Source organism: Salvelinus alpinus, chromosome 3, assembly GCF_045679555.1.
Source record: "Salvelinus alpinus chromosome 3, SLU_Salpinus.1, whole genome shotgun sequence".
NCBI lineage: Eukaryota > Metazoa > Chordata > Actinopteri > Salmoniformes > Salmonidae > Salvelinus > Salvelinus alpinus.
Window position 1 is genome coordinate 73,434,476 of NC_092088.1, and position 14,563 is coordinate 73,449,038.

The 14,563-nt window shown below is 41.0% G+C and overlaps 1 protein-coding gene across 2 annotated transcripts in view; it reads right to left on the bottom strand.

Annotated features, from left to right (window-relative positions):
- The window catches only part of macrod2 (mono-ADP ribosylhydrolase 2), a 1,184,313-nt gene extending 1,170,351 nt beyond the window's left edge, over positions 1–13,962 (bottom strand). For both annotated transcript variants that reach the window (XM_071393968.1, XM_071393967.1), the window contains exons 1-3: positions 13,747–13,962; positions 10,516–10,623; positions 5,619–5,717 (exon numbers count right to left, since the gene is read on the bottom strand). In XM_071393968.1, coding sequence (XP_071250069.1) covers positions 5,619–5,717; positions 10,516–10,623; positions 13,747–13,783 — 244 coding nt within the window. In that variant the 5' untranslated portion in view covers positions 13,784–13,962. The remainder of the gene's footprint in view (positions 1–5,618; positions 5,718–10,515; positions 10,624–13,746) is intronic.
- Positions 13,963–14,563: the final 601 nt, after the last annotated feature.

Here is a 14,563-nt window from a genome sequence, read left to right on the forward strand (position 1 = left end):
CCGACAGCTCACCACCCCAGGTGACATTTTGAGCACCTGCTGTCCGACCTCTGTCTAAACATAATCAAGGAAGAATTAGAAACTCAATGATCCTAATAATTTAACTTTAATAGGAGATTTAAATCACCCTGAAGTCCTGATAAAGCTGAGGAGGAGCTGTGGAAAGCAGCACTATGTTACACACACACACACACACACACACTCACACACACACACACACACACACACACACAAAGGCCAGTGTTGATTTTTCTGTGTGGATTCAAGAGTTAAATGAATTCTGTAAGAGTGAAATGAACACTCAGTGGTGTAAAATAACCCCATTGCTGGTGTTAATAACCACAGGTATTGTTATTGAGAGTAAAACAGTCCCATCAAAACTACACATATCATTATCATATTTCCCAGCATGCTATGCAGGTAGATTACTTTTTAGGATTGTTTTTAATATCTGCGATTTTGCATGTACGTTGATTAATTGGTTAATCTTATGTTACACAAAGATAAATAACATACTTTTTAATCCAATCAGTTCGATTTATTGCCCCCATTATTGAAATGGTTGTTCTGGTTTAAATGGTTTAGGTAGTGTTTTTTATGATGTTTCCTAACCCTGACAGTCATTCTGAATGCAGGTTGCGCATGAATAAAAATGCAAACTGTTGGATATCCCAATGCTGGTTGGATTCAAATAGGAATTACACCACTTTGCAAGCCAGGATAATGTGACTTGCAGGCCTGATGTAAACCTGGAGTTTCCTAACACCACTGTGTTGGAGTAAAACTAGGCCATCAACTAGGCCAATAAGTAAGGTCTTAGGATACATGTAATGTATTGTCAGAGTTTAATTTGAATGATAAAATTAGCCCAGAAACTCACTTAGTGAAAGCCACAGGCTTAAAACGAAAGACTTAAATAACCATGTCTCTGTCACTAACAAATACAGTCATGGGTGTTGACTCTAGAATTTACTCAAAAAGAAAAGGCACCCTAGGAAATATGCAAATTAGGATTTAGACCATAAAGTGTTAAAACAACTAGGGATGCACCGATATGACATTTTTGCCCGATACCGATATCCAATATTTTCCTTGCCAAAAAAAACCCGTACCGATATCCGATATTTAAAATTTTAGCGGCCTTTTAAGCATTCTAGTACAGTTAAATAGTTAACACACACATAGACGCAGTGGTCTAAGGCAATGCATCTCAGTGCAAGAGACGTCACTTCAGTCCCTGGTTTGAATCCAGGCTATATCACAACCGGCCGTGATTGGGAGTCCCATAGAGCGGCGCACAATTGACCCAGCGTTGTCCGGGTTCGGCCGGGGTAGGTGTCACGCCCTGGCCTTAGTATTCTTTGTTTTCATTATTATTTTAGTTAGGTCAGGGTGTGACATGGGGAATATATGTGTTTTGGTTTGTCTAGGGGTTTGTACGTTTAATGGGTCAGTGTCTTGTCTAGGTGTTTGTATGTCTATGGCTGCCTGGATTGGTTCTCAATTAGAGGCAGCTGTGGTTTATTGTCTCTGATTGAGAGCCATATTTAAGGCAGCCATAGGCATTTGGGTTTGGTGGGTAATTGTCTATGTTGAACGTTTGCTGCTTGTCGATGCACTCACGTCGTTAGCTTCACGGTCGTTTGTTGTTTTGTTTAGTTTGTATTCAGTGTTCGTTTTCGTGTGTTTTCCCTTCTCTAAATAAAAGAGAATGTATTTTGCACACGCTGCGCCTTGGTTCTCTCTCTCACCCATAGACGATCGTGACAGTAGGCCATCATTGTAAATACGAATTTGTTCTTAACTGACTTGCCTAGTTAAATAAAGGTTACACACACACACACCACACTGACCAAAAAGTTATTTGGTTGGATTTACGTATTACCAGTAAAACATCATCAAAACCTATTTCTTTCACTTACTTGCTGTGCTGTTTCGTTGTTCATTTGTTCAGTCGTTTCAGTCTCAACCAGGATTTCATCATACATGTCAAGCAGTGAAGTTTCAGCTCTGTCTGTCCGTGGCCTCTCTTCCTCGGTGCGCACTGTCAATGTGTCCGTTTCCATCTTGTCCAGCTGTGTATGTAACATTTCACATAAACCTTGTTTCTTATCTGCATCGAAGTAGTGGTCCTTGTACTTAGCACCGAGCATGGTGGCGACACAGTAAACAGGCTCAGAGAGAATACCACTGAATTTCTTGTTCACAGCCTCGGGTACTTTTGTAAGTTTTAACCCCACGGTCTGTCTGCAATTTTGTTGAGCAGGCGTTTCAATGCCATGACAGAGGGTATCACGTCTGCTGCAGACGCAGTTGATGAGCTTATTTCTCCAGTCAGTTGTTCAAATAGCGCTAGGAGTGTGTTTATGTTTCCAAGTTTCAAACATGTTCTCAAATGCCATTGAAATGGCAGCAGCGGTATGAGAACCAGCACATTCTTGAGCATGCAATACGGCTTTCCTCAGTACAAAATCCTTGTCGACCCACTGTGCTGTCAGACTCAGCATGCTCAAGGGGCTGACATAGCTGGTCCAAATGTCAGCCGTGACGCCCATAGCAAGCAGCATAATGAATTCCATTATCTTGGCGTTAATGGATTTAGCTTTGAGTTGTCTGGCTGAAATGTTCTTACTCTTTCAAATGACTGCTCAACTTGAACTTGTTTAGTTGTTGGAATTGTGTGCTTAGTATTTTTCTGCTTTTGTTCTGTGTTGCGCTGTATTTTCCGTAGCGTTTTTTACGTCATCTACTTACGTTATATACGTATGCACGTCAGCTTTGACATTGGTTTTGCACATCGGCGTTAAAGCGTTAAACTAGACATGGGGCCAATACTGATGTTGGCATTTTCAGCTAATATCGTCCGATTCCGATATGCTCACCGATAGATCGTTCATCCCTAAAATCAACACCCCAAAATGATTTACTGTAACACTACAGGTGTTAGTTTCTTACACTGAGAAAGTGTACCAGCGTCAGCATTAAGAAAAGTGAGTCCAGTTTACTCTAAATGTTATGTTTTACACTGGAGGTGTTGCGTATGACTCTACAGTGGAGCTATGCAAACACCACAATCAAGTTCATTTGAACACGTTAAGAGTTGAATGGGAAACACTGCAACAGAGTTACATCTCTAACACTTTCAAACGTGTTATTTTAACACCAGTTCAGTGGGACTCATATGTTCACTGAAAATAGTGTACATTTTACACTGTCAGAGTTAAATGTACACCATTGAGTTTGCTGTGCAGACAGCACACACACACAGAGCATACACACAGAGCACACACACAGAGCACACACACAGAGCACACAGCACTATGTCACACAGATATGAAATGTTCTTCTGAAGTTTTTTAATTGTTAGTGAAATTAGAAAAGCCAGAAAGTCAGACAGGCTAAATGCATGTTTGTATTCCAAATAATGTTTTAGCCTTTGTTTATACAGGTTAGTCTCAAGAGAGACTTGTATGAGTTCAGACTGAATAAAACATTTGTTTGTTTCTTGGTAGTCTTAAACAAATCTACTTTGAAACAAAAGTATACATCTCACACACATGGTTATGCGCTTAAAAAATATATAACATTTTGTGTTTGCATCCCAATATTACACTTTATATACATCACAGAAGGCTGAAATATAACAAAACCATTTGACATAAATTCACTGGATTTTAGTGGGTAATTTTTAAATAATGTTTATTAGTTATGAAATTATGAAAATATTTATAGCATTCAACCCATGAGGCCACTAGGGGGCGATTTGGTCATTTGACTGCAGGAAAGGGGCTACATATTTTAGATGCAACACTTACAGCGTAAGCATTCTGTTTCTGCTTTCTAGGCTGATATAGAACAATAAACATTCCAGCTGGCCATATGCATTCATACATAAAAGACACAGGCAAACCAACACATCCCCTATGCTAATGTTCTGTGTTATTTGGGTCTTGTGAGTGTGAGTACAGATGCTGCTGGCTCCAATAGAGGTTATGTACCAAGATGCTGATGTTCTGTGTTATTTGGGTCTTGTGAGTGTGAGTACAGATGCTGCTGGCTCCAATAGAGGTTATGTACCAAGATGCTAATGTGCATAAAAACAGCTGGTTACACAGGAGACAGTAATAACCATTGAGATCAAATCTATCAATCTCTCTCTACAGTAATAACAGAATCTTTAAGCACTGCCACTTCCATAGACATATTTTCTTCACATTTAAAATTACCACTAAACCTCTATGATGCCCCCGATGGTTATTCAAAAGTAATATCAATGACGGAACTGTTGAAACTAAGAATGGACTAGAAAGGACTCAAATATTCAGCCGACGGTAGAAGAGTGTGATATTGAAACACAGCGGTTTTGTATTTTGGCCTTTGCTGGAAATTAGTAAAGGTAGCCAATAAAACAACACTGGGGAAAAACACTGGGGGGAAACACTGGGAGAAAACACTGGGGGAAAACACTGGGGGAAAACCGCTAGACAAGGCTACATTTACTTCTGAAACAACGTTTGCTTGACATGATCGCAGTGTGAGGGTACGCGCTGCCGATAACTGTGGGTTCACTATCAAATTGCTCCATTATAAGGGATGGACCAACCATCCTCACAACAAACAATAATTGGAACACAATCCTATCATCAAAAAATGCATGGGTCCCTATTCTGCTATTTAGCAAAATGTTTCATTTTGTTCTGGCTCTCTGCCGTACAGTAAGTAGATGGTAAGTAACACAGGCGCTCTGCCATAGGTTGGTGTGAATAACAACAGACAAGGAAGTGAACTACTTACTATTCTGCTAATCTCTCAAACCACCTGTCAGAATAAAATACCAGTAAGAGAACACACACACACACACACACACACACACACACACACAATTAGCGAGCTTCTACAGTTAACGGGCTGTTCATTAACCAGACTACTAGTAACCACATTACTCTTGCCTCTACATTAAAAACATACGCTCATATCATTCACTGTATCCCACACAGGCCCACAAAAAGTGTGGCCCTCAAGGCAAGTCTTAGCAGCCAAATCCTGAAATAGGAATTATGTTTTCTCTCACCCCACAATGAACTACTGCAGAACTGCTCAAAGTCAATGATTCACCATATTTGTTTCTTCGACCCACAATCCACCAATCAATCCAGCAAGAGTCAGCACTTTACACCCACCAACACTAGAGGGCAGCAAACTCATAAATCACACTGCCTGCATGTTGTAAGTTTGTAGCTTGAAAAAACTTTCCCTAGATGATGAAAAACCACAGCTTTTGCTGATTTCACACCCTCTGAACTGTTGAAAATTCATTTATAAAGCACCTTACCAGAAATAACAGACACAGAAAAAACATGGTTTTGCTTGTTTCACAGCTTCCTACATTAAACCAGTGTAACTCAATTTTAAAAGCACCTTACCAGCATTAACAAACACAGAAAAACTGTTTGCATGTCACGAGGTTGTAGTGTGAAACAACTGTTCACCATAGGCATGGCTTGTTTCATAAACATCAGCATTAAAGCAGTGCAAACACAGCAAAATGCCTTGCTAATAGCCATTGTTTGACAAACTCCTGCATCAAACCAATGTAAATTAATAACAAAGCATCGTACCTGCGTTAACTATGGCATCGACCTCGAGGATGGTGATGTCACCCTTGTAGAGAGATACTTTGTCTCTCAGAAGGTCCTTCTGCTCCTCTTCCTCTGTCACTAGAAACAACAAGAGCAGGGGTGTATTCATTTGCCACACCTTGCAGGTACACAAGAGCATGGGTTTGTTCATTAGCTACACTGTACAGGTACTCTTAAAGACAGGACCAGAAATAAAGACAGATTACTCATTTTTTAGCTTAGTTCTTCTTGTCACTGTCCTTGTGGAATACTGTACATCTGGAATGAGCCATATCGTTGTTGTCCTATAGACTAGTGCATTATTGAGGGTTTAAAAGAGTAAACTTACAGACACAAACACACAGCCTGCCAGCAAGCCAGACAGAAACACACAGACAAACACAGCCAGACACCCAAACAGACTAACAGACATACAGTGCATTCGGAAAGTATTCAGACCCTTTCCCTTATTCCACATTTTGTGACGTTACAGCCTTATTCTAAAATGGATTAAATAAAAATGTTCCTCATCAATCTACGCAGTACCCCATAATGACAAAGCGAAAACAGGTTTTTACAAATGTTTGCAAATGTATTAAAAATAAACAACAGAAATACCTTATTTACATAAGTATTCAGACCCTTTTCCATGAGACTCGAAATTGAGCTCAGGTGCATCCTGTTTCCATTGATCATCCTTGAGCTGTTTCTACGACTTGATTGGTAAATTCAATTGATTGGACATGATTTGGAAAGGCACACAGCTATCTTTATAATATCCCACAGTTGACAGTGCATGTCAGAGTAAAAACCAAGCCATGAGGTCAAAGGAATCGTCCGTAGAGCTCCGAGACAGAATTATGTTGAGGTACAGATCTGGGGAAGGGTGCCAAAACATTTCTGCAGCATTGAAGGTTCCGAAGAACACAGTGACTTCCATCATTCTTAAATGGAAGAAGTTTGGAACCACCAAGACTCTTCCTAGGGCTGGCCGCCCGGCCAAACTGAGCTATCGGGTGAGAAGGGTCTTGGTCAGCGAGGTGACCAAGAACCCGATGATCACTCTGACAGAGCTCCAGAGTTCCTCTGTGGAGATGGACGAACCTTCCAGAAGGACAACAATCTCTGCAGCACCCCACCAATCAGGCCCTTATGGTAGAGTGGCCAGACGGAAGCCACTCCTCAGTCAAAGGCATATAAAGGACTCTCAGACCATGATACACAAGATTCTCTGGTCTGATGAAATCAAGATTGAACTCTTTGGCCTGAATGCCAAGTGCCACGTCTGGAGGTAACCTGGCACCATCCCTACGGTGAAGCATGGTGGTGGCAGCATCATGCTGTGGGGATGTTTTTCAGCAGGGACTAGGAGACTAGTCAGGATCGAGCGAAAGATGAACGGTGCAAAGTACAGAGAGATCCTTGATGAAAAGCTGCTCCAGAGCACTCAGCACCTCAGAATTCCAACAGGACAACGACCCTAAGCACACAGCCAAGACAAAGGAGGAGTGGCTTGGGGACAAGTCTCTGAATGTCCTTGAGTGGCCCAGCCAGACTTCAACCTGATCGACATCTCTGGAGACCTGAAAATAGCTGTGCAGCGACGCTCCCCATCCAACCTGACAGAACTTGAGAGGATCTGCAGAGAAGAACGGGAGAAACTCCCCAAATACAGGTGTGCCAAGCTTGTAGCGTCATACCGAAGACTCAAGGCTGTAATCGCTGCCAAAGATCCTTATCCCTCTCTGTGATTTGAGCGGGCAGTGTGTGTGTGTGTGTGTGTGTGTGTGTGTGTGTGTGTGTGTGTGTGTGTGTGTGTGTGTGTGTGTGTGTGTGTGTGTGTGTGTGTGTGTGTGTGTGTGTGTGTGTGTGTGTGTGTGTGTGTGTGTGTGTGTGTGTGTGTGTGTGTAACATGTATCTATCTATACAGGTACTGGCTGGCCTACCCTCGTAGACTTTGATTGTTTTTTGTAATATTATCCTATTTATGTATTCATTAATTTTACTACAGTAAATGTTTTATTTTATGCACTTTTGAGATTATTCTTGTAATGAAAAGCACCTTACAAATGTAATATATTATTATTACCATTATTATGTGGCCAAACTAGTCTGTGTCAAAGTGTAGTCTAGTCAAGAGTTAAATTGTACAATCTGATATAAAAAGCTTAATCATCACAGGCATTGACAACTCGACGATAACATTTTATTTTCCAAGACAACGCTAACTTTATAAGCGAGTTGGGCAAACTGAAAAGATTACAGGCTTGGATTGATTCCTCTGTCCTTGTCTCTTCCCTTGAAGGGCAGCTGTCTTTTTCCATGAATTAAACATCACAGGGTTGATGGATGGGAGGGGTTGAGGGTAGCTGAAGGATGGGACTAAAAACAAATAAAAGATAACTATTGTAAAATATGCTGTGTACATAAAATGTATATAGTATGTATAAGCTGGAAGTAGAAGCCTAAGTGTTGTTGTTCATTAGTTTACTCCAATTAGGGGTGGTAGGGTTAGGGGGGGAAAAAGGAACATACACTACCGTTCAAATGTTTGGGGTCACTTAGAAATGTTCTTGTTTGTGAAAGAAAAGCATTTGTTTTGTCCATTAAAATAACATTAAATTGATCAGAAATACAGTGTAGACATTGTTAATGTTATAAATGATTATTGTAGCTGGAAACGGCAGATTTTTTATGGAATATCTACATAAGCGTACAGAGGCCCATTATCAGCAACCATCACTCCTGTGTTCCAATGGCACGTTGGAATTCTTGGAATTCTCTCAACCAACTTCATGAGGTAGTCACCTGGAATGCATTTCAATTAGCAGGTGTGCTTTCTTAAAAGTTAATTTGTGGAATTTCTTTCTTAATGCGTTTGAGCCAATCAGTTGTGTTGTGACAAGGTAGGGGTGGTATACAGAAGAGAGTCCTATTTGGTAAAAGACCAAGTCCATATTATGGCAAGAACAGCTCAAATAAGCAAAGAGAAACGACAGTCCATCATTACTTTAAGACATGAAGGTCAGTCAATAAAGAACATTTCAAGAACTTTGAAAGTTTCTTCAAGTGCACTCGCAAAAACCATCAAGCGCTATGATGAAACTGGCTCTCATGAGGACTGCCACAGGATAGGAAGACCCAGAGTTACCTCTGCTGCAGAGGATAAGTTCATTAGAGTTACCAGCCTCTAAAATTGCAGCCCAAATAAATGCTTCACAGAGTTCAAGTAACAGAAACATCTCAATATCAACTGTTCAGAGGAGACTGCGTGAATCAGGCCTTCATGGTCAAATTGCTGCAACAAAAGAAACACTACTAAAAGGACACCAATATGAAGAAGAGTTGCTTGGGCGAGATGAGCACTTGTTGACTGCGAGATGAGGTGAGGTGAGCTAGGTTCCCAGATTTCTGCTGGGTAAATGGTATTTTTGTCTGATGAGAGCATTGTTACATGTTGCCAGCACTTCATGTATTTTCCTGTATTTATGGCAGTATACTACCTGCCGGTGGAAATCTGTCCTTTGGTCTGATGAGTCCAAATTTGAGATTTTTGGTTCCAACCGCCGTGCCTTTGTGAGATGCAGAGTAGTTAACAGATGATATCTGCATGTGTGGTTCCCACCGTGAAGAATAGAGGTGGTGGTGTGATGGTGTGTGGGTGCTTTGCTGGTGACACGGTCAGTGATTTATTTAGAATTCAAGGCACACTTAACTAGCATGGATACCAAAGCATTCTGCAGCAATACGCCATCCCATCTGGTTTGCGCTTAGTGGGACTATCAGTTGTTTTTCAACAGGACAATGACCCAACACACCTCCAGGCTGTGTAAGGGCTATTTGACCAAGAAGGAGAGTGCTGCATCAGATGACCTGGACTCCACAATTACCCGACCTCAACGCAATTGAGATGGTTTGGGATGAGTTGGACCGCAGACTGAAGGAAAAGCAGTCAACAAGTGCTCAGCATTTGTGGGAACTCCTTCAAGACTGTTGGAAAAGTATTCCAGGTGAAGCTGGTTGAGAGAATGCCAAGAGTGTGCAAAGCTGTCATCAAGGCAAATGGTGGCTATTTAGAAGATATATTTTGATATGTTTAACACTTTTTTGGTTACTACATGATTACATATGTGTTATTTCATAGTTTTGATGTCTTCATTATTATTCTACAATGTAGAAAATATTAAAAATAAAGAAAAACCCTTGAATGAGTAGTTGTGTCCAAACTTTAGACTGGTACTGTATATTTTTTGTATATATTTACAAAAAAATATATATGGGAGTTTGGAAATGATGCAGACAATTACATTTATGGAAGCCACAAAAAAAACCAACAGCAGTGTGACACAGAGGCTAAGAGATATTTACATGTTAGTAATTTAGCAGACGATGTTACTATTAATGGGAGTGCATTACACAGAGCGGCAAAGTTGCTTTGCTGGTTGTCATAAGCGTAAGATGGTGGCCTTGAAGGGTTATGTCAATCTTATGACAGTGTTATTAAGCTGTTATGTCATGAGGTGACAAGTAAAAGCAATACTTTAAAGAATAGAGTTGAAGATTGAAATTGGGAAATTGTTCCCTTTGAATGTCTCTTCAGGTGAACTAGCTTATTCATTGTTCAGATTCATTGCTTAGTCTGATTATTAGTCAGCAGTCTCCACATCAATAGGCTCAGCCTCTGGTGGGGATCTCTGGACCTGATCCAATACTTTAGAAATGCATCCTTCCTTCCTTGAAGTAAGCACAGATTTTTTAGTGATTGCATAGGTGTAAGGTCACTTTCACCAATACTCTACCAATTCAGACTTGTGATCACTTAAAGAAAGTAAGGAAGGAAGGAAGGGAGGAAGGATTTCTGAACAATTCGAACAAGGCCTCTGAGGGTATCTCTCACCTTCTGTGCTCTGAGACTGTTTCCAGGTGTTGATTTGGTCCAGAGGTACATATTCAGACCGACGGTACTCCTTACGCCTCTCCTCCAATGACATATTCAACACTCTGTCTGAAGGGAAGAATAAATAGACCATTTTAGAACAAACTACTCCATTTTAGAACATAAGTCAATTTTAGAACAAACTACTCCATTTTAGAACATAAGTCAATTTTAGAACATAATAGTCAATTTTAGAACAAAAATGTCAATTTAAGTAACAAAGTAACAAACAAAAAAAATTGTCACACAAACAAATGAGTGAGCGTGGAATATCATAGTAGGACAGTCTGGACATCCAGGCTCAGAATATTGTTACAGCACCAGAGAGAGGAGTTTGGCGATTGAGGCGAGATGAGGTGAGGTGAGCTAGGTTCCCAGATTTCTGCTGGGTAAATGGTATTTTTGTCTGATGAGAGCATTGTTACATGTTGCCAGCACTTCATGTATTTTCCTGTATTTATGGCAGTATACTACCTGCCAGTGATGTATATTTATTTTTTATTTTTTAAGTGAATTCATTAATATAATGCAGGAAGTTGTGTTTGTAAAACAAAGTTTTCAAGTAAGTCTTGAAATAAGTGACATGATTTTCAGGTGAGGCTGAGCTAAGAATATTACAGTCACTATATAAGCCACTCCGTAAGCCACTCCACCCCCCCCCCCCCCCCCCACCCCACCCCCCGTATGGTTAAAACTGTTAAACATGTTCCTCCATTCCCCAGACTGATGTAGTTTTATTCTACATGAATGACTAAAGGAGGGGGGAAGTTTTAGCTGGTCATTAAACACAATAGTGCGCTTTGGTTTACAGCCCTACAACGGTCTGTCGCTCTCACAAACAAACTTTCACCGGACTACTTATAACTTATACATACAATGTGATGAGAACTGAGGAGAGAGGGGGAGCACTGAAACATCTGGTCTGCATTACTATTCATTACTAACAAAAAGGGAGTTATTTCAGCTCTTTGATTACGTCAGAGATTGTTCTACCTGCCATCCCTGTTTATACTGTGTGTGGAGGTGAACAGCCAGTGAAGAGTGCATATGATACGGCAAACTTACAAAACAGAGCAGGAGAGAACTTTGACTACAGTTGGTGGACGGCAGGTAGCCTAGCGGTTAACAGTAACCAAAGGTCGCTGATTCGAAATCTTCGAGCCGAAGAACAAATTCTTATTTTCAATGACTTGGATGACGCTGGGCCAATTGTGCGCTGCCCTATGGAACTCCCAATCACGGCAGGATGTGATACAGCCTAGATTCAAACCAGGGACTGTAGTGACGCCTCTTGCACTGAGATGCAGTGCCTGAGACCACTGCGCCACTCGGGAGCCACCCCTTGAGCAAGGCACTAAACCCTACTTGCTCCTGTCAGTCGCTCTGAATAAGAGTGCTTGCTAATTGACTAAAATGTAAACGGAAAGTGCCTTATAGTAACATATTGTAAGCTAGAATGAGAGCATCTGTGACTAGGCCTAACACTTTATAATGGTGTGACTAGGCCTAACATTTTATAATGGTGTGACTAGGCCTAACACTTTATAATGGTGTGACTGGGCCTAAGACTTTATAATGGTGTTACTAGGCCTAACACTTTATAATGGTGTGACTGGGCCTAACACTTTATAATGGTGTGACTAGACCTAACACTTTATAATGGTGTGACTGGGCCTAACACTTTATAATGGTGTGACTAGGCCTAACACTTTATAATGGTGTGACTGGGCCTAACACTTTATAATGGTGTGACTAGGCCTAACACTTTATAATGGTGTGACTAGACCTAACACTTTATAATGGTGTGACTAGGCCTAACACTTTATAATGGTGTGACTAGGCCTAACACTTTATAATGGTGTGACTAGACCTAACACGTTATAATGGTGTGACTGGGCCTAACACTTTATAATGGTGTGACTGGGCCTAACACTTTATAATGGTGTGACTGGGCCTAACACTTTATAATGGTGTGACTAGGCCTAACACTTTATAATGGTGTGACTGGGCCTAACACTTTATAATGGTTTGACTGGGCCTAACATTTTATAATGGTGTGACTAGACCTAACACTTTATAATGGTGTGACTAGGCCTAACACGTTATAATGGTGTGACTAGACCTAACACGTTATAATGGTGTGACTAGGCCTAACACTATAATGGTGTGACTGGGCCTAACACTTTATAATGGTGTGACTGGGCCTAACACTTTATAATGGTGTGACTAGACCTAACACTATAATGGTGTGACTGGGCCTAACACTTTATAATGGTGTGACTGGGCCTAACACTTTATAATGGTGTGACTGGGCCTAACACTTTATAATGATACAGAATTCTTAGAGATGACGATTGTTTTGTAATAGCCTACTGGGCAGTGGGTTGTGTGTGGGCTACATCTTGCCTGGTTCACATTAGAGTAATAAATATATACACTGCAGTATGTTAATCTACCGGACCTGAGGAAAGTGTTTAAGAATGGTTAGAAGAAAATAGACAAATAAAACACACTTAAGCCCATGATAAAATCCTGACAACATTGTAACTATAACAGTTATTATTACCTCTCTATATCTATGTAGCATCATATGTGTTATTCATAATGATAAAATAGTATCATAGGCAAAACATTGGGCTCATATTACACATAAGCTAACTGTTTACAATAGCCCCTTCATGCCATGATAGACTTAGCTACCTACCTACCTATTTATCTATCAGTCGGGCTCTGTCTTGAGAGCCATTGTCATTCATTCTAACAGGTGAACTTGCAGAAATACACGGCCTACTGGACAAGCCTCGAGTAGCTGCTGTATGCCTTGCTAAAGTCCCCAAACGCACCGTGTGTATATATGTGTGTAAACTAAACGTGGGTTACTGTTATGACAGCAGCGGTGTGGTAATTGTGCGTTTGTCTTATATGGTTCGGTACCAGGCTGAGGCACAGGCGCATCCTGCTTAGCGCAACATCTGTAGGCTTCGCGGGCTCGCATATGACGGGATGCTGGTGTATGTAGCCAGCCCTATAAAAAGTGCCTTATAATCAACAGCCGGTGCTCACCGATATCCTGGACTGTCAGATAGATAGTCTATGGCAGACGTTCAAGCTGTAAAGGCATGGGAGACATGGAGAGAGATGATGGTACAGATTCATTGTAATGGTCCCCAACCCCAAAATAAGTCTTCTTACCTTTCTCTGTCTTCCAGTCCTTTTTCTTTCTGCTCATGGTGCCGTGGTGATAGGACTTGGAGTTCGTGTTTTTTGACTGTGGCAACCCCAGACTCGAAGCGTATGGTAGGACCAGTGAACTGAAAGAGAAAGTAAAACAACCCCGGCGCTAGCAGCTTAACCCACGACGTCTCTCTCACCTGTGAAACTGTCAAGATTTCTATGGACCCCAGTAATGCAGGCTCGATGCAACCTAGCCTGATGAGCCCCGTAAATTACGTTGTTGGAATCACGGCCAAGCGATTGGCTGTCGGAGACAAGGAAGTAAATGTGCGATAGGAGCGACTGATGTGGCAGTCAGAGTGATTGGCCACAATAGTGGAATTTGCTGTTCGCCTTCAAAATAAAGTCCCCCATTGAAACTGATCCAAACGGATACAAATAGTGGAATAATGCCATATTTGGAATAGATAATGCTAAACAAGTTTGGGCTGTTGTTATATAACTTACAAATAAATACAATAATTAATTAATTTGACAATGAACTGTCAATGAAAAAAACAGTTATATGTATTAGACTGCACAATTGCAATGGGGGCATACATATATGCACCGTACAACCTTACCAACTCTTTCCTTACTTAATTTGGAATTGTAATCTTTGGGTGTCACTGAGTAGTAGGCGGATGCCCCATTTCATGAGTGCAAACTTCATAGGTAAGGCTGTACAGTGCATATATGTAGGCCCCAAATGCAATTATCTAATACATCCACAGCAGTGGAGGCTGCTGAGGGGAGGACAGCTCATAATAATGGCTGGAACGGAGCAAATGGAATG